Here is a 23,717-nt window from a genome sequence, read left to right on the forward strand (position 1 = left end):
GTGACCTTGCAAAGAGCGCCTCTTGCTCCCTTTGTGTAAATAAAAAAACAAAAAAAAAATGAAAAAAAAAAAGTGGAATACACGGCAGATTGCGAAATTCAATTAGAAGTCAACAGTTGACTCAGTGCAAAGGGATTTTTTTTTTTTTTTAATACCAATAAAACATCCAAAGCTTTTACTTCCAATGGAGCCTTTTTTTTTTTCCTCTCATTTCCCCAAGACGAAACGTGTGCTCCAAGTCGTGTTTATTTTTACCGAACAGATTATTGTTGTACACAACAGCGCTTCTATACAGTAGGAAAGTGGTTTGTTTACTCTGAACGCCAAAAGTTCTCTCGACAAATTTATTTCCCAAAATGTATCTGCGAGTGAGGCATTTGGGACTTTGCCAATATACATAAAACTGTTTATCTGACAACGACTCGGCAGCTAAGCTGTCTGAAGATCCGGCTGCCGGACTCCGCGGAGGCACTCGAGTGTCGAAATCAAAAGATAAGCGGAGCTGCGTGGCTGTTTGATGCACGGATTAGCATTAGCCTATTTGCTACAATATTCTTACACAAACAGTGTAGCAGCACATGTAGACATATAGCAATTCTCACTGGCATATATTTGTAATGTTCTGCAAAACAAAACAAAACAAAAACACAAATGAGGCAGGACGGTGGATAAGCTGTTAAAGCGTTGGCCTCACAGTTCAATCCCGGCCCCGCCTGTGTGGAGTTTGCATGTTCTCCCCCGTGCCTGCGTGGGTTTCCTCCGGGCACTCCGGTTTCCTCCCACATCCCAAAAAACATGCAACATTAATTGGACACTCTAAATTGCCCCTAGGTGTGATTGCGAGTGCGAATGATTGTTTGTCTGTTTGTGCCCGGCGATTGGCTGGCAACCAGTTCAGGGTGTACCTCGTCTCCTGCCCGTTGGCAGCTGGGAGAGACTCCAGCACTCCCCGTGACCCTCGTGAGGATAAGCGGCTAAGAAAATGGATGGATGGATGAAAAAAAAACAATTATTACAGCAGTTTCAACTGGCTCCATGTTGAGCAGGGGTGTCAAACTCGTTTTTCTCGCGGGCCGCATTGCTGTTCCGGTTTCCCTCAGAGGGCCATCACGACTGTGGAACAAAAATATTTAATTGTCTCTTCGTATTTACAATCATCAATTTATGAATGAGAAATCAAGGGTCGTGCGTTTTTCAACTATTTGCGTTTGGTAACACAAAAATGCTTTTCTAATTTATGATGTATGACAATTTGAAATTTTGTTACAGATTTTTACAAGAATCATGGAAACTGAACGTCGAGATTTGGCTTCACGGTCCACATAAAATCATGTGGCGGGCCAGATATGGGCCCCGGGCCTTGAGTTTGACACCTTGTTATGTAGAGTATATTTCCGTCCATTTTCTTTGCCGCTTATCCTCACGAGGGTCGCGGGAGTGCTGGATCCTAGGGCAGGAAGCGGGGTACACCCTGAATTGGTCGCCAGCCAACCGCAGGGCACACTGAGACAAACAGCCGCCCTCACAATCACACCTACGGGCAATTTAGAGTGTCCAATTAATGTTGCATGTTTTTGGGATGTGGGAGGAAACCGGAGTGCCCGGAGAAAACCCACGCAGGCAACGGGGAGGACAGGCAAACTCCACACAAGCGGGGGCCGGGATCGAACCCGGGTCCTCAGAACTGTGAAACCAACAGCGGAGCCATCTGTATTATATTGCGCCCAGGTGGCTCAGGCGCACACATCAGAAGGAAGAGCACAAGCGTCACTGAAGTGAAGCAAAAAAATGTGACGGTAAATTTGTCTTTACGTTCCATTTAAATGTGTAATTACTGTGTTATTAATAAAGTGCTATAATGCAAATTGCTATTTTTCTCAGTTAAAAGCATTTCTGATGATTTGAGATCCAGATATTTTGCCTTCAACTTGTTCCTCACGCCGCCACTATACAATGGCTGCGACGGCTAATTAATGTGTTTCGGAGGCAGGAAATTGGGACTGCCGGGTCGGATCCGCTGCGATGCTTAGCGTGACGACGAATATATCATATATCATATCGCACGCGTGGCACATGTAAAACGGGGTCGAAGCGTGCGCGAGCGAGTGGGATCACGTCCGCGTCAACGATACCTCTGGCAGAGATGCCACAAGTGCGATTACGACGACGGGAGACAATTCATACCAAATTGCATTGATATAATGTACGTGTGAATTCATAACGTGAATCCGGTCGCACTCGGTTGAACATGAGAGATTTTTATCGTGGGATGGAGCAGTTGAGGCGGGGACTTCCGCTGACCGACCGCAGTAGAAAAAAAAACAAAACGATATGTTTATGAGAGGAACGCCGCTCTCGTTCTGCTTATTCTTCCATCCATCCATTTTCACAGCCGCTTATCCTCACGAGGATCACGGGAGTGCTGGAGCCTACGGGCAAGAGGTGGGGTACACCCTGAACTGGTTGCCTGGCAATCGCGGGGCACATCGAGACAAACAGCCGCACTCACAATCGCACCTTGGGGCAATTTAGAGTAGAGTATTTTTATCGCCTACATAAATGTTATGGAATTTAAATTGCATTGCACATTAAAGTAAAACAAGAACTGTACCTAAATAAATATAAATATACAAACAGTTCTTCAAGATTTAATACAAATATATTGGACGTAACAGGTGAAATACAACTGAACTGTATTCACGCAGTGATTCTTTTACGTACCACTAGGGGGACCCCTTGCTGCCCCCGAACCGAATGTTGCCTGTTAATTGGGCAATGTCACTGATCTAAAAAAATAAAATAAAAGACTGGATAGCGCCGGATACATATCTAGCGGTGTGTCGATTGGTTGAAGTCAGTTGGCCGCCATCTTGGTACTCCCAAAACGTGTGGAGGATATGGTTTACAGGTTGGATTATGGCGGGGTTTTTCCTCAAAATTTGGCATGTAGAATTAAAACTGGTCGAGTGAGCTTGATATTTTTTCACTTCTGGTGACATGAAGGATTTTTAATCATATTTGGTAAGCCAAAAAAAGGCGACGTGCAAAGGAAAGACAAATAACACCTTGACTAGCAAGAAACCTTGCTTATTACCTCGGGCTCGAGTTCCGTCACATGTTAACTTTTCCCAAAATACGCTGTGAAGCATTATCATCATAACACAGCAAAAAAAGAAGCTTTTTTTGTCATAAAAACATGAAATTTTACAGTCAGATATATTTTTGGAAATAAGGACTCGCAATGGGAAAATACATGCTAAACCCATTTGTTGTCTCTCCAACAGAAAATTTCAACTGGTTTCCTCGCATTTGAAAATTCAATTTGCAGAGTTCTGTATTATGAAATTCATCCAAAAATTCCCTTAAAATGTATTTTCTTGCTTATCCACTGATGAAGTTTGGGAAAATATTGACATCGCTTTTGCGCGAAAAACCGTCAGACTACAAAGGTCAAGCAGAGAGTGAACAGTGAACAACGGCAACCGTAAACAAAACTTTGCCCAAGTGAATTAATATCATCAGGAAAAAAAAAAAAAAAAAAACTTTGCAAACAAACTTTAACAGTGTCAACGTAAATCTTTCTAATTTACCTGTGGAATGTTTTCTCACAGCCACGAAACTGGTCGACGTGGTTGTTTTGGGAGTACCAAGATGGCGGAGGGCGACTTCAATTTTGGTGGCCAATGTCTCTGCCATCCAGTCTTCTCTTTTTTTTTTTTTTTTTTTTTTTTAGATCATTTTGCTGCCACAAATTTTGCTCTGGGCCACCATTTAAAGGACGGATTAATGCTGATGTCACAGAGGGCGGGAAAATAAGAGGAGGAAATTTAAATCTGATTGAAGAAATCGTCGGCGCGGCCATGGGCAGATTACAGTGACTTGGTAACAGATTGTGACTGAATTCTGATTGGATTAAAAAAAAAAAAAATCCTCAATCCCGGAAGGAATACAACCTCACACTATGAATTGAGGGAAGTACACAGTTGGGAATTATTTAATACTATTTAATGAAACAAATATTAGCATTTATGTGATAAAATATACTGAAGCCCAGTGATTGTGGTAGTCAGACAAACACACCTGGCGTCTGTCATGTGACAGTTTATGTCGCTTCGCGATGTTGTAGGGTTTAACCCCCTGAGCTCCTCGGAGGCCTTCAACGCAAACAAACCCTTTTTGGAAAGGAGCGTCCAAGTCCCAGTCCTAATCAAAACCAACTCATTTCAAAGGTCTTGACATTTCGGCAGCGGCGGGGGCGGGGGCAAACGCCGAGGGGGAGCGTCTTCGAGAATTAATTCGAGCTTACTCGTGAGCCTCGTCGTCATGATGTCGCTGACCGGGAAAGGAGGAAGAGGACAGACGCGGAGGGTGAGCGTGGGAGGAGGGACACGGGCGGGGACCGCGACAACTCCTCGGAAGACCATCAAGGCGTCCTCCAAAAGGATAAAAACCCAAAGCACACCGCTAAACAACATCCAAGAATACCTATAAAAACAAAACATAAGAATGTTCAGAAGAACCCTGATCTAAATCCTATTGAACATGCACAGTGTAAGGTCAAATTTGTGGTGCGAGGTCAAATTTACTCGTCTCGGGAAATCCAAAGCTATTGCAGTCCGCAGGGTGATGATCTGGGTTTGCGTCGCGAGATCTTCACAGGGGTGTCATGAAAATGTTTCAGGGTCAAGGGTTAATAAATTGGTTAAAAACCCAGAACACACAGCGAAGAGGACCCGATCGTTCCCAAGAACAAAACATCTGATCCACGTTGTTATTGTGTAAAATGCAGCCTCTGTAGGCAGACGTGGGAAATATCGATTCGGTTTTTGAACAAATCGGTTCTCGAACCGCCTTCTGGAACGGATTGTGGTCGAGAACTGAGGTTGTACTGTATATAGTTTTTAGACATTGTCATGTATTTTCACCTGTGGGTTTTTGGCAGGACTTGTGATCTGCAGCGGAAACCGAACCTTCTGACACAGGGCGGCATATTTTTCTCCGGAACCCTTCACTAGTCTTGAGATTTGGTTTTACAGATTCAAGATATTCCCAAAGCAGTCCCAGAACATAGTCGAAACCAAAATCAATGAAATTTCAAGACTATCAAGGCATTTTCAGTTGCTGGACACGGCTCCTCCAACAGCATAAACCCACAAAACACCGGTGAGAATACCCAAGAATGTCTACAAACAAAAGATCGGAGACTCGTCAATAGTCCAATGTGTATTTGTTCAAGATTCTTGGGTGTTTTTGGCCTTCATGTCGTTGCCCAACCAATGACCTGCAGCTGAGACCAATCTTCCTGTCAGCGGGTGGCACATTTCGCTCCAGAATCCTTCACTAGTCTTGAGATTTGGTTTTACCCCTCACAGATTCAAGATACGTCCCAAAGCATCCCCAGAACATAGTCGAAACCGGAAATCAATCACATCCCAAGACTATCAAGGCATTTTCAGTTACTGAACACGAGTTCTCCAACAGCATTAACCCACAAAAAAAAACGATGCGAATACCCAAGACTGTCTACAAACAAAAGATCGGAGACTACTCAGTAGTCCAATGTGGATTTCTTTGAGATTCTTGGGTGTTTTTGGCCTTCATGTCGTTGGACAACCAATGACCCGCAGCTGAGACCAATCTTCCTGTCAGTGGGCGGCACATTTCGCTCCAAAGTCCTTTGCCGGTCTTGAGATTTGGTTTTACCCCTAACAGATTCAAGGTATGTCCCAAAGCAGTCCCAGAACCCAGTCAACACTGAAATCAATGAACTCTCAAGACTATCAAGGCATTTCCAGTTGCTGGACACGGGTCCTCCAACAGCATAAAGACCAATCTTCCTGTCAGCGGGCGGCACATTTCGCTCCAGAATCCTTTGCCGGTCTCGAGATTTCATTTCATCGGCCACAGATTCGAGAAAGCCGCATTCCATATGTAAAAAAGCATCCCCAGAACATAAGGGAGCAGTCAATATATAATATATTTGTACTATATCAGAGATGTGCGTATGTTTCATGACCCAAAAAGTTTTAGAAGCCCCGCGTCGGACTGTAAAACTGTACGCCGTATTCCATCCTGTGATGATACGAAGAGGACGTCCAATCCCACGCGTGGGCCTCCTCCAGTGACGCGGTCCCGTCGAAAGCGCGCGAGTGACACCCGCCTTCATATAATCCCGACCGCGCGCTCCCAAATCGCTCACAAGTCACAAACGCACGTCGTCGGAATCCACGCAGAAGGGGGGAAAACATGCCCACCACCACGCAGAAGCGGCGCGCAGCCTCCTCCTCCTCCGGCGGCGGCAGAAGCGGCTCGACCGAGCTCAGCCGGGGAAGCGCCGGTTCGCTCCGCGTGGCCAGCGTCAGCCTCGCCGCCGTCCTGGTCCTCGCCGCCGTTTCCACCACGCGCGGTAAGATTGACACGCAAAAGACTTGTTGTTAAATCAAAGTCAAAACAAAAAAAGTTTTGTCCAGTTACTTTAATTTTTTTTTTTTTAAATGGAATGTCGCCTCTATGTTTGCAATGTAATTAGTGTTTTGTTTGTGTTGTTGATATGATTTTACAATGTTACGTATACATCACATTTTACAAAATGAATTAATATAATTGTTTGTGTATGCCTAAAAAATTAATTGCTAAAATATTTTTTTCTTTTGAATTTCACCCTACATCTGTCTACTTTTTTCCTAATTCAAAAAATATATAAATAAATAATTATGCAATTGTATATTTAGATTTCATTTGATACATGAAAGATATGAAATAAATACACGTGCTTTTAATGCATAACTTGTTGCATGCGTCGCCATTCATTCATTGGATGATAAAATGTTATTCGTCCATCTAATAGATCACACCATCCATCCACTATCTATCTGTCCAATAGGTAACGCCATCCATCCTTCCGCCCGCCCACCCTTCCATCCGTTTGTCTATCCGTCCATCTAATAGATCTTCCATTCATTTTCTGAGACGCTTATCCTCACAAGGGTCGCAGGACCATTCAAAAGATAGCACTGTCAATCAATCCATCCATCAGACAACATCCAATAGATGACACCATCCATCCAATAGACAACACCATCCATCATCCAAATAATCAATAAAAACCATCCATCCAATAGACAACATCTGATCAACATCATCCATCCATCCATGCGTCCATCCATCCGTCCAATAGACAACATCTGATCAACACCATCCATCCATCAATCATCCATCCATCCATTCGACAACATCTGATCAAAACAAACTAACCCTAATCAATAGACACCATCTATCCATCCATCCATCCATCCATAGACAACATCCAATAGACACCATCCATCATCCAAATAATCAATAGAAACCATCCATCCAATAGACATCTGACCGTCAACACCATCCATCCATCCATCCATCCAATAGACAACATCCATCCATCCATCCAATCAATAGACATCTGATCAACACAATCCATCCATCAATCATCCATCCATCCATCCATTCGACAACATCTGATCAAAACAATCATTCCATCCATCCATCCATCCATCCATCCATCCATCCAAATAATCAATAGACACCATCCATCCATCCAACAGACAACATCCAATAGACACCATCCATCATCCAAATAATCAATAGAAACCATCCACCCAATAGACAACATCTGATCGTCAACACCATCCATCCATCCATCATCATCCTTCCATCCATCCAATAGACAACATCTGATCGTCAACACCATCCATCCATCCATCCCTCCCTGCCACAATGTCAGACACAAGTCGTCCTTCTTTCGGTTCATCATGTTGGATTTCGACCGATCCAAATCAACGCGATGTCGGCGTTGAGCGGAATTTCTGCCCGTGGCGACGTTAATCTAATTCCACGCGAAGCCGCTAAGAGCGAGCGCCTGTTCCAAAGAACGACTTCCCCACAGCTAATGGACACCGGCGGCAATCATGCGGACGGCAATCTCCAAAACACGGGGGAAGCTCCGAGCGCCTCCATTGTGATTACGGGTGAGGTGGGGTTTTTTTTTTTTTTTTCAGTTCGCACTAAATGAACCGTTTGTTTTTTTTGCGTTGACGCAAAAAGGTGCTCCGGTAGAACCTTGGCAAACCACAGCCGACAAGCGGCACCTTCTCAGCCAGGTAAGCGCTCCCGGTTCTTTCTCCGTTTTGTTTTTTTTTTTTTTGGTTTTTTAATGTTCAATTATCATTTTGTTGTATGGCAAACATCCACAGATCGACACCGCTTGCTCCTCCTTCTTCTCCATGGACGTACACTTTCAGGTACCTTTCAAATCCACATCCATCCATCCATCCATCCCGATATGCATTATGGAACTATTGTGAAGGCAAAGGGCTTTATTTTCTTGAACAGTCAGTCGCAGCCAATTAAAGCGGCTACTCTCATTCCCTCTAAACGTGGTGCAATGGACAGTCAATAAGAGGATGATCGTAATCGCTGCTCCAATTTGAGTGGTTACCCGTATTGAATACAGAACAAGTCGTGATAAGCAAGGAGTAACCGATGGTGTAGTGGTACACGCGCCTCACTTTGGCGCGTGCAGCGTGGGATCGATTCCCACCCAGCGGTGGTGTTGATATCGACTTTGCGACTGACTGGGAACCACTTCAGGGAGTAGTCCGCCTTTCACCTGAAGCTAGCCGAGATAGGCTGCGGCTCTCCCGTCACCCTTGTGAGGATAAGCGGCTTTGATAATGACAGATAGGAATTGCCCATAGGTGTGATTGTGGGTACGATTGTTTTCTGTCTTCATGTGCCCTGCTAACAGCTGGCTCCACCGCTCTCGTGACCCTCGTGAGGATAAGCGGCTCAGAAAATGGATGCATGATGTGACCATCCATAACCAGAACCACTTTCTCTACTTGAGATTTCAATGGTATTACATGGCGCTAGCATGAGAAGTGTTAGCATGTTAGCATTTCACTGAGAACCAGTTCCAGGTGTAGTCCGCCTTTTACCTGAAGCCAGCTAGGATAAGCTCTGGCTCTCCAGTCACCCTTGTGAGGATAAGTGGCTTTGATAATGATAGATGGGAATTGCCCACAGGTGTGATTGTGGGTAGGATTGTTATATGTCTTCATGTGCTCTGCTATTGGCTGGCAATCAGTTCAGGGCTTACCCCGCCTCCTGCCCGATAACAGCTGGTGTTGGCTCCACCACTCTCGTGACCCTCGTGAGGATAAGCGGCTCAGAAAATGAATGGATGGTTGACGTGAAAATCCCTAATCAGAACCATTTTCTCTACTTGAGTTTTCAACGGTATTATAGTGCGTTAGCATGAGAAGTGTTAGCATGTTAGCATTTTACTGGCAACCATTTCAGGGTGTAGTCCTGTTGTGTAAATCGCGTGAGACCAGCTGTCTACCCTGGACCGGGGTGGTCTGAGAAGGGTCACATTTACGCCACCGAATTTTCCCTCCACCGGGGGCACATTTGCGCCGTCGTAAGAAAATCGAGCCCGAAGTCTCAAATAACGAATTTAAGGGTCAAGAAAACAATGGTCTCTTCCAGGCTTCCGACGTCTTGGGCGAAATTTGCTTCTTGATGCTAGTCCAGAAGTCCAAGGTATGCAAACAAGGTTACATTAAGTACCAAAAAAAAATGCATTTATATAAAAACAATATTTTTTTTTCTTCTTCTTAGGAGCTCAAAGAACAAGAAAATGATCAAAAGGTGAGGGCGGTTTGCAACAATATGCTCCAAAACCTGTAGAAACACACCCGGGGCCACAACATCAGGCTGAACCTGGGCCGTGATCCAATGTGAACGGTATCAAAATATTATGGGTCGACAATGCTAATATTTAGATGAAATAGTTATAATAATCTGCCTCACATGCACTAGGTTCTTTGTTAGAATCTGAGGCCTAAAAGTGTGGGGTTTGCACGTAATCCGGTATTCCAAAACAACAATTTTCGCTGTTTTCTGTACTTATCACAGTAAAATGTGATATATGTAATGCAAAATATTGCCACAGCTATTGGTGTCAAAAATGATATCCAAGAGTCCCACAAAAAGACAACTCAGGGTAGTTCTTTGTGTTTACTATAGAAAAAAAATATATATATATATAATCTTTCCATTACGAGAAATGGAATACAAGGATTGTGTGGTCCAATAAAACATCTTAGTCCCCCCCCCCTTTACTCTTATTAAAGTAAGAAAAGAAAACATATGAATTTTCATAAGTGAGACCCAAGGAGTGACAAATCCCACCTGCCCGTTAACAGCTGGGATAGGCTCCAGCACTCCCTGGTCCCCTTGTGAGGATAAGCGGCAAAGAAATTGCATGGATGCAATGGGATCCACGAATTTACCAGCGCCGCCGCAAAATGGCAACTCTCATGGATTCCCATTGTTTGCAATAATAATACAAAAAAACATTGACTTGTGATTATTATTTTTTTAATCATCATAGTTTACTTCCGGTGTTTGATTTTGTGTCGCCCAGAGCGCCGCTTGGCAGCCCTTCCTGCATTTGGTATCCCATCTGCACACCCGACGAGAGAGAGGAATCTCGGTGCAGGTAAGTAAAGTACCAACCGCTAAACAAATGCAGTACCAGAGACGTATAAAGTATTATGATAAACTGATATGAAATGCAGCAGTGCCTTGAGATAGGACTACGAGTGAGTTGGGTTTTTTTTTTCCCAGATACAAGCCGTCGTTTGGCCGGTTTTATGCTTTGATCCGTGATCAAAATGTAATTAACCAGATTACAATGTGAAACATATCAAGTTATAATGTGAAACATATCACGTTATAATGTGTTAGCGACCTTTTTTTTTTTTTTTTTTGGGTGTGGCAGCGAACTCAATTCAGATGACAACAATGGTACACGGTATTATCGCTATCTGGTTAAATTAACTAAATAAAAAAAAATTATTTATTTATTTATTATTAATTATAAAACTAATTAACTTAAACTTAGATGGAAAAAGATGACAGTCCGGGGCGACCCCTAGCGGGACAAAATAGCAACGACAACAGTGCTTTTGTTGTTTGTCAGTTTTGTGGACTTACTTCGGGTTGTGTCGCCACAGGCGGAACTGGAGGGTCCGGGTGGGATTCAGAGCAGAGGCTACTTCCTCTATCGGGTAAGAGAGAAAATACATCCATATGTAAACATAGCGAATTAAGCGTTTTTCATTTTTCTTTGTTTTTTCTGTTGTTGTTGCAGCCTCGAAACGGAAGAAGAGCATTAGAGTACGAGTAGCCGACACATTTGACCACTTGACCCCTCAGCGCCCCCCCCCCCCCCCCCCACACACACACACACACAGACGCTGCACTGGACCACCGAGTCGACGACACAACATACTGAATGTACACTGAAAAAAAAATTATATATATATAAAAAACACTACCTATTTGTCCACATTTTATTTTCTGCGATATGTACTATATATGTACTGCATTTATATATACACGTCCTTTGCATTAAAAGTGCTATCAGACTTGCTTGCATTATTTTTAACGCCAATTACCGTAATTCCCGGCCTACAGAGCGGTTACAAGCCTCACCACATTTGTAAAGAAAATACTATTTATACATAAATACACGCAACTGTGTAAAAGCCGCAAGTGCCCACATTGACACCCACAAACTGAAACACGAGATATTTACGCAGAAAGAATTTAACGCTAGCGCGGTGTTAGCTAATGCTAGTGCTACCGCTAGCGCCGCGCTAACAGGGCCGGTTAAAATAAAACTTACCGGTAAATATCCATAAGACACGCCAGTAACGCAGCAGCAACACGCTAGCACCGCGCTAAAAGGGCCGGTAAAAGTCACTTCCTTGGTACATATATTCCACTTATGGTCACCATACAAACATACTTCAAATCAATCAAGTGATAAAATAACATCACTAGTGACACTATCATCCCAAACTACTATATTTGTCATGCACTAGTAGCCTCCAGGCCCCTAGTGTACTAGTAAGTATATTACGGTATTATTACTAGGAGGCCAAGATTGGCACTAGCCGTGGGAAAATGCTACTAGCACGAGCCGTTGTTTTACAAGTGTGTTAAATTAGATTAATAGTTCGGATGAAGAGCGTACATCGTAAACCGGATATGAAAGATATGGAACAATTGTCCAAAAGGGTTTCCGTACAGCAGATTTGGAAATTATTGTGACAATGATTTAAAAGACATACCCCCCCAAAAAATATTAAATATGTATTTTCAGTGACATGATATCTTTAAATGAAAGCATGATGAAGCTGTGTGATCATTACATTTTTATTTTATTTTATTTTTTTATATAAAGCCGGAGCATAACTGTTTAAATAACCAGAAGTAGCACGTTGGATGTGGTTAGGGGGGTGGGGGTGGGGGAGCGGATATGAGGCTTGTTATTGTCAGGACATTAACCCCCCCCTCCTCCCCCCCCAAAAAAATAGGTCAGAAGATCAGAAGCATTTTTGGCAAACTTTATGTAAGGATTGTCATCAGAGGAAATGTCTAGAAAAAGAGCAGATCCACCGTCATGTGTCATATAAAATAGTCCTCCCTCCCCCATTTATAAGTATTTACATTATATATATATATAATATATAATGCATGTGTATATATTATGTAGTATGTGACCCTCAGTAGTCAAAAGTCCAAACGAGGGCACATTCTTCTAAAAATAGTTCATAGGGGGTTAAAAAAAAGGGGGTTTTGCGAGAGCTTTTGCATAAATCCGGGTTCCCCAAACTGTGGGCCGGGGGCGCGAAAAAGGGCTGGGGATTCATTTTGATTGGGTCATGACGTGTTTGTTGTAATCAACTAAAACACACGTCATACACCACTCACAAAAAGGTTTAGGGGAGTTTTTAGGGGAAATTTCAGGATGATCCTAAAATGCATGATACAGTTTACCTTTGACCTTGTCTCAACTTTGGAATGCACATCCAACTGTTTTATGCGCGACTTGCTAACAAGGAGATAAATGTACATTTCTTCACATCGGTGCCTTTTTTGGCGGCATGGTGGCGCAACTAGTTAAGAGCGTCTGACGTGCAGTTCTGAGGACTGGCCTTCAAATCCCAGCCCCGCCCCGTTTCCTCCCACATCCCCAAAACATACATTAATTGGACACTCTAAATTGCCCCTCGGTGTGATTGTGAGTGCGAACGGTTGTTCGTTTGTATGTGCCCTGCGATGGGCTGGCGACCAGTTCACGGTGTACTTCGCTTCCTGCCCGAAGATAGCTAGAATAGGCTCCGGCACACCCGCGTCCCTTGTGAGGATAAGCGGCTCAGATCCATTATCTGACCCTTTCTGCGGCTCTTCTAGCGTCTCCCAGTAAATGCACCAGTGCCTTGAGTTATGAGTTCATTTTCTTGCATGATCATGCTCGTAACTAAATGTACTCAGATCTGAAATCCTCTTTCGCCATTGACATGAATGGAAGTAATATTAATTTGTTCTGGCCTTCAAACAAAAAGACTTTTTTTTGTGTTTCACAATTTAAAAAAAAGACTGTACTCACCACAGTACTGTCCTGTATAAAAACACTCATTTGATTTCCACACCACCTGTAAAAACTGAAAATATGAGCCCAAAACCCCCACTGTCACGGTTCACCCGTAAAGGCCATTTTAGAAATTTCCAAATTTCACCTGAGAACCAAATATCGTGGACATTTTTGGGATTATTGTGGGTAAATGAATTGATCGAGGTGAATCAGTTTGGGGAAACCCTGGCATAAAGTGATGAAAGTGATGCAACCTCCGGGGGTGGGGTGGGTTGGGGTGGGGTGGGGGCACCATTGCGGGCTTCAGTGCAAAGGGGGGCTCTTTTAAGTGTTCAGCACAGTCCACACCCCCGGTGGCTTTAAGCAGCTACTGCGCCTGCAAGACCGTCCAACGGGTCTAAGTGTCCGTCCTGTGGTGGTCCTGCTGTTGTTTCTGCTGGTTGGCTGTGGCGAACGCGGCCGCCTGCTGCAGCGGGAACGCCCCCGCAGGCAGGATCAGCTGACTGCCGTGAAGCATCCGCGGCGGACCCTTGAGCATAAAGCAACATGTTGCTAATTTTTCCCCACAGTGAATAGACCTTTTTGAAAAACATAAATGATAGCAAAATTGCTCATTTCTAGTCGTGTACCTGCTGCTCCTGTTGCTGCATTGGCTGCTGGGCAATGCCGAAGGGCTGCGCGGGGGCCGGCTGGGGGGCGAACGCCGTCACCACTTGACCCATGATCATGGTGGACGGCACCATGACCGCCCCGCACGCCATCTGGCCCGTCACGAGCTTGGTGAGCAGCTGGCGTGCGCCCGGAAACCTGCAACGGGGAAACCGCAGACGCATTTTTTAATCTCTGCCCTGTGGACAACTACCGTCATTTCCAGACGATAAAACGCGACTTTTTTCACAGGCTTTAAACCCTGCGGCTTACGCGCAAGGGGGCACTCGATCGGAAAAGGTAACAGTGAGAATTGTGGAATATATGTGCCGAGGAAGTGGCTTTTACCGGTATGCTTTCTTTAACCGACCCTGTTAGCGCTGTGCTAGCGTGTTGCTGCTGTGTTACTGCCACGTTTCAGCAATTTTTACTAGCATATTTTTTTAACAGCCCTGTTAGCGCGGTGCTAGCGTGAGCACTGTGCTAGCATGTTGCTGCTGTGTTACTCCCACGTCTCTGTGATTGTTACCGGTATGATTTTTTTTAACCAGCCCTGTTAGCGCTGTGCTAGCGTTAGCGCTGTGTGAGTATGTTGCTGCTGCGTTACTGCCGCGTCGCAGTGATTTTTACCGGTATGTTTTTTTTTTTAACCGGCCCAGTTAGTGCTGTGCTAGCGTTAGCGCTACGGTAGCGTGTTGCTGCTGCGTCTCAGTGACTTTTACTGGTATGTTTGTTTGTTTTTTTTCAAACCGACCCTGTTAGCGCTGTGCCAACGTTAGCGCTGTGCTAGCATGTTGCTGCTGTGTTACTGCCACATCTCAATGACTTTTACCGGTATGTTTTTTTTTAACTGCCCCTGTTAGCGCTGTGCTAGCGTGTTGCTGCTGCGTTACTGCCGCGTCACAGGCACTGTTTGGAAAGAAAAGCTAAGGTATATTATTAAAACTTTGGAAAGTCATCTTTGTAAATATCTCATGTTTCAATGTGGGAACATGCGGCTTTTAATCAGGTGCAGCTTGTGTATGTACAAAATGCTTTTTCCTTTAAAAATGTACTGGGTGAGGTTCATAATCACGTGCGCTCTATAGTCCGGAAATTATGGTAGTACAGTTTTGCCTCGGTAGTAACACGTATTGTGCCAAAATTGTCCCAGTTGTCCAGAAATATCATATATCCATGCATAGTAGGTGACCCCGCCCAAAAGAAGAAGACACAGACCTAATCTGGGCGGTGCGGTCCTGGGTGAAGGTGGCCACGGTGGGCGGGTTGGCGACCGTGTTGGGCGGCAGGCTGCTGGCGATCTGGAGCATGTTGGTGGGGTTTTGCTGCGGGATCATCAGGGTGTTGTACAGCGACGTCGCCAGCGGGGGCTGCAGAGGAAACCCATGTTGAGAGTCATAATAATAATAATAATAATTCCGCACGGCTATCAGAGAATGAGGGTTGAGGTGGGAGTTTTACACACTTGTCTGACAGTTGAGTATTTTCAAGGCTTTGCATAAAAATGTCTAAAAATACCAGATGATGTGGGGACTCACAAATAATATCAATTTGTGAAAATAAAGGATATTGATTATGTACACGGTGGATCAGATGGAAAAGCGTTGGCATCACAGATCTGAGGTCCCGGGTTGAATCCCGGCCCCGCCTGTGTGGCGTTTGCATGTTCTCCCCGTCCCTGCGTGGTTTTCCTCCGGGAACTCCGGTTTTCTCCCACATCCCAAAAACATGCAACATTAATTGGACACTCTAAATTGACCCAAGGTGTGAATGTGAGTGCGGCTGTTTGTCTCGATGTGCCCCGCATTAGGTTGGCGACCAGTTCAGGGTGTACCCCGCCTACTAACCGTTGACAGCTGGGATAGTCTCTAGCACTCCCGGCGACCCTCGTGAGGATAACCGGCTAAGAAAATGGATGGATGGAATTTATGAACTAGTTTTGGAATCAGAAATCAAGGGTCATGTGTTTTTCAACTATTTATGTTTGTGCTTGTAATATCTCAACTTTGGTCATTTATGATATATGACAATATGAAATTTTGGTACAGATTTTTACTCGAATCATGGAAATTGACACTCTAGATTTGGCTTCGCGGGCCACATAAAATCATGTTGTGGGCCAGATATGGCCCCCCCGGGCCTTAAGTTTGACACCTGTGCTCTAGATGAAAAAGCGAAGCGTGGAGAGTCCGTCGTGAGCGTCAATGAATGGCGCCATAAGCCGAAATTTTTCCCTTATTTCTCACCAGTTTCCTCATTTTACATTATAATATAGTTAAAGTGGGTCGAGCAATCATCTTACTCTTTGACAATCGCACCATGTTGTTTATGGTTCAGTATGAATTTTTTTTTCTGTTGCAGCAAGTTGCTTTGTGTCTCACCTGTGTCATGTTCTGTTGGGGTTGTATAGTGTGTTGTTGTTGTTGTTGTTGTTGAGGGATGCTGGTCTGCAGCGGGCCCGCCGAGACCACCGGGCCCTGCACGCTGAGCGCAGGGGCCACCTGCACGGCGGTCATGTTGACGGCGCCTTTTTGCACCAGCATCTGCAGGCTCTGCTCCTGCACCCTCTGCAGCTCCTGCTGGATCCTCCACAGCTCGTCGAGCTGCCGCTGAATGTTGGTCTCAATGGCGTGTGTGCGCTGCTCCAGCTGCTTCTTCATGTGCTGCACGGTGTCCAGCTGGCCGGAGAACTGGACCGCCGCTGCCGCCTGGAAACCACAAACGGGTGGAGAAAAAACGTCTCATGCGGACTTCATTCTCGGCACAATGTTTTTGTCTATCGTGATTAGAAAATATCCACAAACTAAGAGTTCATTTTCTTGCATCTTCTTTTCCTTTCGGCTTGTCCCGCTAGGGGTCGCCACAGCGTGTCATCTTTTGCCATCTTAGCCTATCTCCTGCATCTTCCTCTCTAACCCCAACTGCCCTCATGTCTTCCCTCACCACATCCATAAACCTTCTCTTTGGTCTTCCTCTCGCTCTTTTGCCAGGCAGCTCCAACCTCAGCATCCTTCTACCAATATATTCACTCTCTCGCCTCTGAACATGTCCAAACCTTCGAAGTCTGCTCTCTCGAATCTTGTCTCCAAAACATCCAACTTTGGCCGTCCCTCTAATGAGCTCATTTCTAATCCTATCCGACCTGGTCACTCCGAGCGAGAACCTCAACATCTTCATTTCTGCCACCTCCAGTTCAGCTTCCTGTTGTTTCTTCAGTGCCACCGTCTCTAATCCGTACATCATGGCCGCCCTCACCACTGTTTCGTAAACTTTGCCCTTCATCCTAGCAGAGACTCTTCTGTCACATAACACACCAGACACCTTTCGCCAGCTGTTCCAACCTGCTTGGACCCGTTTCTTCACTTCCTGACCACACTCTCCATTGCTCTGTATTGTTGACCCCAAGTATTTGAAGTCGTCCACCCTCGCTATCTCTTCTCCCTGTAGCCTCACTCTTCCCCCTCTACTTTTCTCATTCACGCACATATATTCTGTTTTACTTCGGCTAATCTTCATTCCTCTCCTTTCCAGTGCATGTCTCCATCTTTCCAATTGTTCCTCTGCATGCTCCCTGCTTTCACTGCATATGACAATATCATCTGCGAACATCATGGTCCAAGGGGATTCCAGTCTAACCTCATCTGTCAGCCTATCCATTACCACTGCAAACAGGAAGGGGCTCAGAGCTGATCCCTGATGCAGTCCCACCTCCACCTTAAATTCCTCTGTCACACCTAAGGCACACCTCATCATTGTTCTGCTGCCATCATACATGTCCTGTACTATTTTAACATACTTCTCTGCCACACCAGACTTACGCATGCAGTACCACAGTTCCTCTCTTGGTACTCTGTCATAGGCCTTCTCTAGATCCACAAAGACACAATGTAGCTCCTTCTGACCTCCTCTGTACTTTTCCACTAGCATCCTCAAGGCAAATAATGCATCTGTGGTACTCTTTCTAGGCATGAAACCATACTGTTGCTCGCAGATACTTACTTCTGTCCTCAGTCTAGCCTCCACTACTCTTTCCCATAACTTCATTGTGTGGCTCATCAACTTTATTCTTCTATAGTTCGCACAGCTCTGAACATCCCCTTTGTTCTTAAAAATGGGAACTAGAACACTTTTCCTCCATTCTTCAGGCATCTTTTCGCCCGCTAGTATTCTGTTGAATAAGTTGGTCAAAAACTCCACAGCCATCTCTCCAAATTGCTTCCATACCTCTACCGGTATGTCATCAGGACCAACTGCCTTTCCATTTTTCATCCTTTGTAGTGCCTTTCTGACTTCCCCCTTGGTAATCATTGCCACTTCCTGGTCCTTCACACTTGCCTCTTCAACTCTTTCTTCTCTCTCATTTTCTTCATTCATCAACTTCTCAAAGTATTCTTTCCATCTATTTAGCACACTACCGGCACCAGTCAACACATTTCCATCTCTATCCTTATGTCTTCATATGCCTCTTGCATGATCATGCTTTTAACTAAATGTACTCAGATCTCAAATCCTCTTTCCCCATTGAAATGAATGGAAGTTACATTAATTGGTTCTGGCCTTCAAAACAAAAAGACATCACTCAAAACAACAAATACTAAAGCCACAATTTTGTAACGATTATCAACAGTATGCAGAATTATTTTTTATCTTACATATTGATACTGTCATTATGTCATTATCCAAGCCACTTATCCTCACAAGGGTTGGGGAAAGCTGGAGCCTATCCCGGCTAGCTTCGGGCGAAACGGCGACTACACTTTGAACTGGGATACTGTCATTATATAATTAATTATTTGTTGTTATATTGAAGAATTTTTCTTTGAAAATCCTAATAAAGTACAAAAAATATTCACGTTTTCAATACATGGATAGCAGAAAATCAATAGAGGATATTATCCACGTGTAGAAAGGCTTTCTTAATTTTGGGGGTGCTTTTTTTACTCTCTGGCGCATACTACACACAAGTAACTGTGTAATTTTTTATTTTATTTTTTTTAAAGAATTACAGTATGGCCAGCACGGTTGGGCTCACAGTTCTGAGGTCCCGGGTTCGATCCTGCACCCGCCTGTATTGAGTTTGCATGTTTTGGCATGCCCGTCTACAGCTGGTATAGGCTCCGGCACTCTCCGCGACCCTTGTGAGGATAAGCGGCTAAGAAAATGGATGGAATTACAGTATGTAAACGAATCATAGAAATTAAATAGTTTGGTGCGTCACGATCATTCTGGCTGCTCCTGGTGTGTGTGTGACATAGCCACCAGGTGGCAGTATAACACACATGGGGACAAACAAAAGAAGAGTTGCACTCCACTCCTCTGCACTAATATTAATGATAATAATGGTATTTTTTTTTTTTTTTTTTTTTACAGTGGATAAAGAATAGACACAATTTCCTAGCATAGTAGTAAACACTTCTTAATTGCATTGTAAGCGAATCTGAACACTCCATAACATTTTGTCACATTGATTAGCAACAAAAATGAACATCATAGTTTAATTTACATTTTTTGGCCGTTTGTACAGACAATAACGAGTTCAATCTTACTTGGGAACTGGTTTCAACTTGTTGCTGCGAAACCATCGATGTCCGTAATGTGCTCTGGGAGTTCACGGACTGTCGGGAGAAAAACACAAAATACAATATTTCTCATGGATAACGTAAACTGATCCAACATAGACTCAAGTGCAGTGGTTTGGATCCCACTTCTGATGCCAAACTGCTGTGGAAAAATCACAATTTGGATGACTTTTTGATGGAGAGTAAATCGCGGAAATAGTAAGATTAGATAGAAATAGAAGATAGTGGGATGAGTCACATCCCACTTCTGACACCAAATTTTGGGGGACAATCTAAAAGCTATCAGGGGTGAGCTTGACACTTTACCCAAGTAGCTCAACATGGATCTTAGAAGGAAGAATATTTGTGTAATGATTGCATAAGGGATCCCACTTCTGACACCAATTTTTTTGTGTGAAATCAATGATCTGGGTCAGTCTAACTCAAACCGTAGCTCAAGGCCTAAATCTTAAAAGGAGGAACTTCAGTGGTAAAATCAAATAAGGGATTCCACTTCTGACACGAAATTGTCTTTGATAAATATAATGAATCAACAGTGTCAATGGTGATCTTGACAAACATGGATCTATCCATACCTTTCTTCTTGCAACTAGCAACCTCAGCACCTCTTAAAGACGATCCCACAGGGGAGACCAATTCTGACACCAAATTTTCAAATCTAATCTCATGAGTTCACACTGGACCGACCTGACTGTCGACTGACGATCTTTGGGACGGGACGCCTGCGTTGGATCCGGACTGGCGACCCGGCGTGCCCCGGTCCCCTTGGAGGTTCACTTCCGACGGCGCCGTGTGCGAGGATTTGCGCGAGCTGTGCGATGACGCAGAAGGCGTTCCGCTGTGGCTGAAGGGCTCCGGCGCCTCCTTGAGGCTGGAGGCGTTGCGCTGCGACTCGAGGCCGGAGTCCTGCGACTGCTGAAGTGCGAGGCGGGGCGCGCAAAGTGTTTGTAAGCGGAGAGGAACCTCAACGTGCCAGAAACCGCGGCCGGATCACGGCACTCACCTTGTCTGCAGTCATTTCCGGCGGCGACGCTTTTGGTCCGAACTCTCTCCGTTGTTCCGATCTCACCTCACCATAGCTGATGGATCACAAATTTGAAATCATAAGGGGTAGAGGATTCAAAATTGGACAAAAACTGTCTTAAAAATCCCCGAAGATTTGAACTGTCTATGGGGGCATACACATGGGATCCCACTTCTGACACCGAACTGTCGCTGGTTTATCTGGTAACTCACGGGGCGGAAAAAAATGGGGGAAAGGTCACATGAGGGATCCCAATTTGACTCTAAATTGTCATTTAACAATGTAAACGAGTTTTTTTTTTAAGAAAATTCTGTGTCAATTACACAAGAGATCCTGCTTCTGACACCAAATTCTTACGCGAAATCAAGAATTTTTTACGGGTATAGCGCCAAAACTCCGAATCAGGAAAATGTGCGGTATGTTCACACGGGGGCTCCCACTTCTGACACCAAATTGTGGCAGAAAATCTGGTGGAAATCATCGATCAACAGTGAGCTTGACAAAGTAAATCTGACACCTTTCAGCCGTCGTCATAAAAAACTTTTCAATGCATGAAATTGAATTTAAAATGTTTTAAAAACTGTTCAGTTGATAAATTAAAATTAAAAAAAAGACTTTCTCCCTAATTTCCAATGCTTTTCAGGACATTGTAGATCGCATTTGAGATTTGAGTTTTCTGTACCTGACCACAGTGTGAGTGCAGACGATGAACTCCGGCCGGGAGTTCCACTGGTGGTAGGTGATGTAGTAGTGAGTCTGGAGCCAAATCCACTGCTGCCCTTTGGTGAGGAATCGGTAGTAGCAGGACTTTCCTTTGCCGTACTGCATGACTGCAAATGCACAATGAGGAAAACGCTAAAAGGTGGAGGCGAGAGCGCAGGGGTCGGGAACCTTTTGGGCTGATAGAGCCAGAAACGGCAAATATTTTAAAATGTAATTCCCAAAGAACCATCCAATATTTTTAAAACTAAATACAAGTGTATTTGTGCATTTTATGCAAGACCAACACTTTAAGAGTACAATAAGTCCCTAAATTCATTTAAATAACATTATACTGTTGCTAACCAATGATGACAAAAGTACTTTTTACCGTTAATCCGACTTTTTTGCTGATGGCTTAGTCGTCCGTTTCATACGTCATTAAACTAAACTTCATGCAGCCTTTGAGACTTCCATCCGTTATTCATGAATGTAGGTTACTCTTAATGTTTATTTATTTATTTATTTTTAAATGTGAGAAAGTATGTGGTATGTGACAAGACGTGCATTCCAAGTTTTCACAATCAGATGGTCTGCAGGTTGATTTTTTTTCATTTGTCCCCACTTATGTGCGCTCGCCAACAATGCTTGCCGACAGAGGCATGTCTTTATGTAAAAAAAAAATTCCGGTGGTGGGCAACACATAAGCACTCTGTCATTATAAAACACATTGATAGGCTGCGTAAGGACTGCAACATTTGTAATTATGAGTGTACCCCTTTAAGAGCGGAGGAGGGGGCGGTGCAAGGTAAACTGGGAAAAAGAGTGTGTGGCCGTGCAGCAGGTCGTTGTTGAGAAAGTTAAGTGTGGTGCCAAAACGTCTCTTTTCTTTTTTTTTTTGGCCACGCAGTCACATGATCGACTAGACCAGGGGTGTCAAACATACGGCCCGCGGGCCGGATCCGGCCCGTCTGGTGGTTTGGTACGGCCCGGGGAAGAAAGCTGCATTGTATAAAAAAATATGAATTTTCTTTAAAATTTGTAGTTCTTGTATTATCCACTAGGGGGCGCAGTGTTTTAGTACGTGCAGACAACATGAAAGCAACACTGCGGCGGAACTAGGACCACCTTGACCTGGTAAAATTGAACGTCTGTACAGCGTCTATTGGCGACAATTGCATTATCTACTTTTCCGTTTGCCTTGCACCCTCATCAGCAAAATGTCTTTGTCAAAAAGGAGAAAAGTAGACACAGAGTGTCGGACTTTTCAAGAAAAATGGACATGTTCTTATATGTTCACGGAGGTGAATGGGAAACCCGTGTGCCTGGTGTGCCAGCAGCAAGTTTCGGTGCTTAAAGAATACAATATTCGGCGCCATTGCGAAACTCAGCATGGTGAAAAATACAACAGTTTGCATGGAGAATTGAGAAAACAGAAGGTAAATGAAATGATGGCGCGTCTGAAGAAACAGCAAAACATCTGTTTTCACCCGGAGCCGAGAAGCCAGCGATGCTGCGGTGAAAGCCAGCTACCTAATTGCGAGCCAAATAGCAGTGGCATCAAAGCCGTACAGTGATGGAGAGTTCATCAAAAACTGCTTGCTGACGGCTGCTGAAATTGTGTGTCCTGAGAAGCGACATGCTTTCGCCAATATAAGCTCGACAAGAAATACCGCGGCAGACAGGATTTCGCAACTCTCTGCAGATTTGGACCACCAACTAAAACGCAAAGTGGGGTGGGTCATTTGTCGCATTTTCTGTTGCGATCGATGAGAGTACTGATATCACGGACGTCGCTCAACTGGCCATATTCATTCGTGGAGTTGACAAGACTTTGAATGTCACAGAGGAGTTTCTCGAGCTGGTGCCGACGATCGACACCACAACAGCTGAGGACATTTTCAGCTCCGTCGTCGGAGCGCTGGACAGAGTCGGAGCGGACCGGTCACGCGCCGTAAGCCTGGCTACTGACGGTGCGCCGTCAATGATCGGTAAAAAGGCAGGTGTTGTGACAAAGTACAGAGATAAAGTACAAGCCGCGAATGGGGGAGGTAATTTTTGGACATTTCATTGCATTTTGCATCAGGAGGCATCATGCAGCAAATCGCTAAGAATGGATCACATCACGGAGGTGGTTGACCGAACTGTTAATTTCATCCGAGCCAGAGGTCTCAAGCATCGTCAATTTGACAGCGTTCTCAGTGACTGTAACATTATCCACGGTGTGCCTTATCACACGAACGTACGATGGTTAAGCAGAGGTGCTGTGCTAAAGCGCTTC

The 23,717-nt window shown here is 44.4% G+C and overlaps 2 protein-coding genes across 5 annotated transcripts in view; one reads left to right on the plus strand and one right to left on the minus strand.

Annotated features, from left to right (window-relative positions):
* Positions 1–4,069: 4,069 nt before the first annotated feature.
* Positions 4,070–23,717, minus strand: part of clocka (clock circadian regulator a) — a 42,603-nt gene continuing 22,955 nt past the window's right edge. For 2 of the 4 annotated variants that reach the window (XM_061824933.1, XM_061824932.1), the window contains exons 14-21: positions 21,420–21,567; positions 20,717–20,792; positions 20,401–20,628; positions 19,681–19,749; positions 16,516–16,842; positions 15,353–15,504; positions 14,116–14,293; positions 11,395–14,015 (exon numbers count right to left, since the gene is read on the minus strand). In XM_061824933.1, the coding sequence (XP_061680917.1) occupies positions 13,884–14,015; positions 14,116–14,293; positions 15,353–15,504; positions 16,516–16,842; positions 19,681–19,749; positions 20,401–20,628; positions 20,717–20,792; positions 21,420–21,567 (1,310 nt within the window). In that variant the 3' untranslated portion in view covers positions 11,395–13,883. Of the gene's footprint in view, positions 4,486–11,037; positions 11,105–11,394; positions 14,016–14,115; positions 14,294–15,352; positions 15,505–16,515; positions 16,843–19,680; positions 19,750–20,400; positions 20,629–20,716; positions 20,793–21,419; positions 21,568–23,717 lie in introns of those variants that run through there. The other 2 variants (XR_009795723.1, XM_061824934.1) reach the window with 2 other exon arrangements.
* On the plus strand, positions 6,247–11,230 carry nmu (neuromedin U). The gene is made up of 7 exons (XM_061825135.1): positions 6,247–6,406; positions 8,080–8,135; positions 8,229–8,276; positions 9,526–9,579; positions 10,466–10,540; positions 11,058–11,111; positions 11,195–11,230. Exons 1-7 carry the CDS (start codon positions 6,247–6,249, stop codon positions 11,228–11,230), a joined length of 483 nt encoding a protein of 160 aa, XP_061681119.1.

This window comes from Syngnathoides biaculeatus, chromosome 7 (genome assembly GCF_019802595.1).
Source record: "Syngnathoides biaculeatus isolate LvHL_M chromosome 7, ASM1980259v1, whole genome shotgun sequence".
Lineage (NCBI taxonomy): Eukaryota > Metazoa > Chordata > Actinopteri > Syngnathiformes > Syngnathidae > Syngnathoides > Syngnathoides biaculeatus.

Bases quoted from the DNA above. Each gene is read 5' to 3' on its own strand.
- nmu (XM_061825135.1), top strand. From the start codon at position 6,247: ATGCCCACCACCACGCAGAAGCGGCGCGCAGCCTCCTCCTCCTCCGGC. The intron at 6,407-8,079 runs GTAAGATTGACA...TGACGCAAAAAG, and splicing joins CGCCGTTTCCACCACGCGCG to GTGCTCCGGTAGAACCTTGG. The intron at 11,112-11,194 runs GTAAGAGAGAAA...TTGTTGTTGCAG, and splicing joins GAGGCTACTTCCTCTATCGG to CCTCGAAACGGAAGAAGAGC.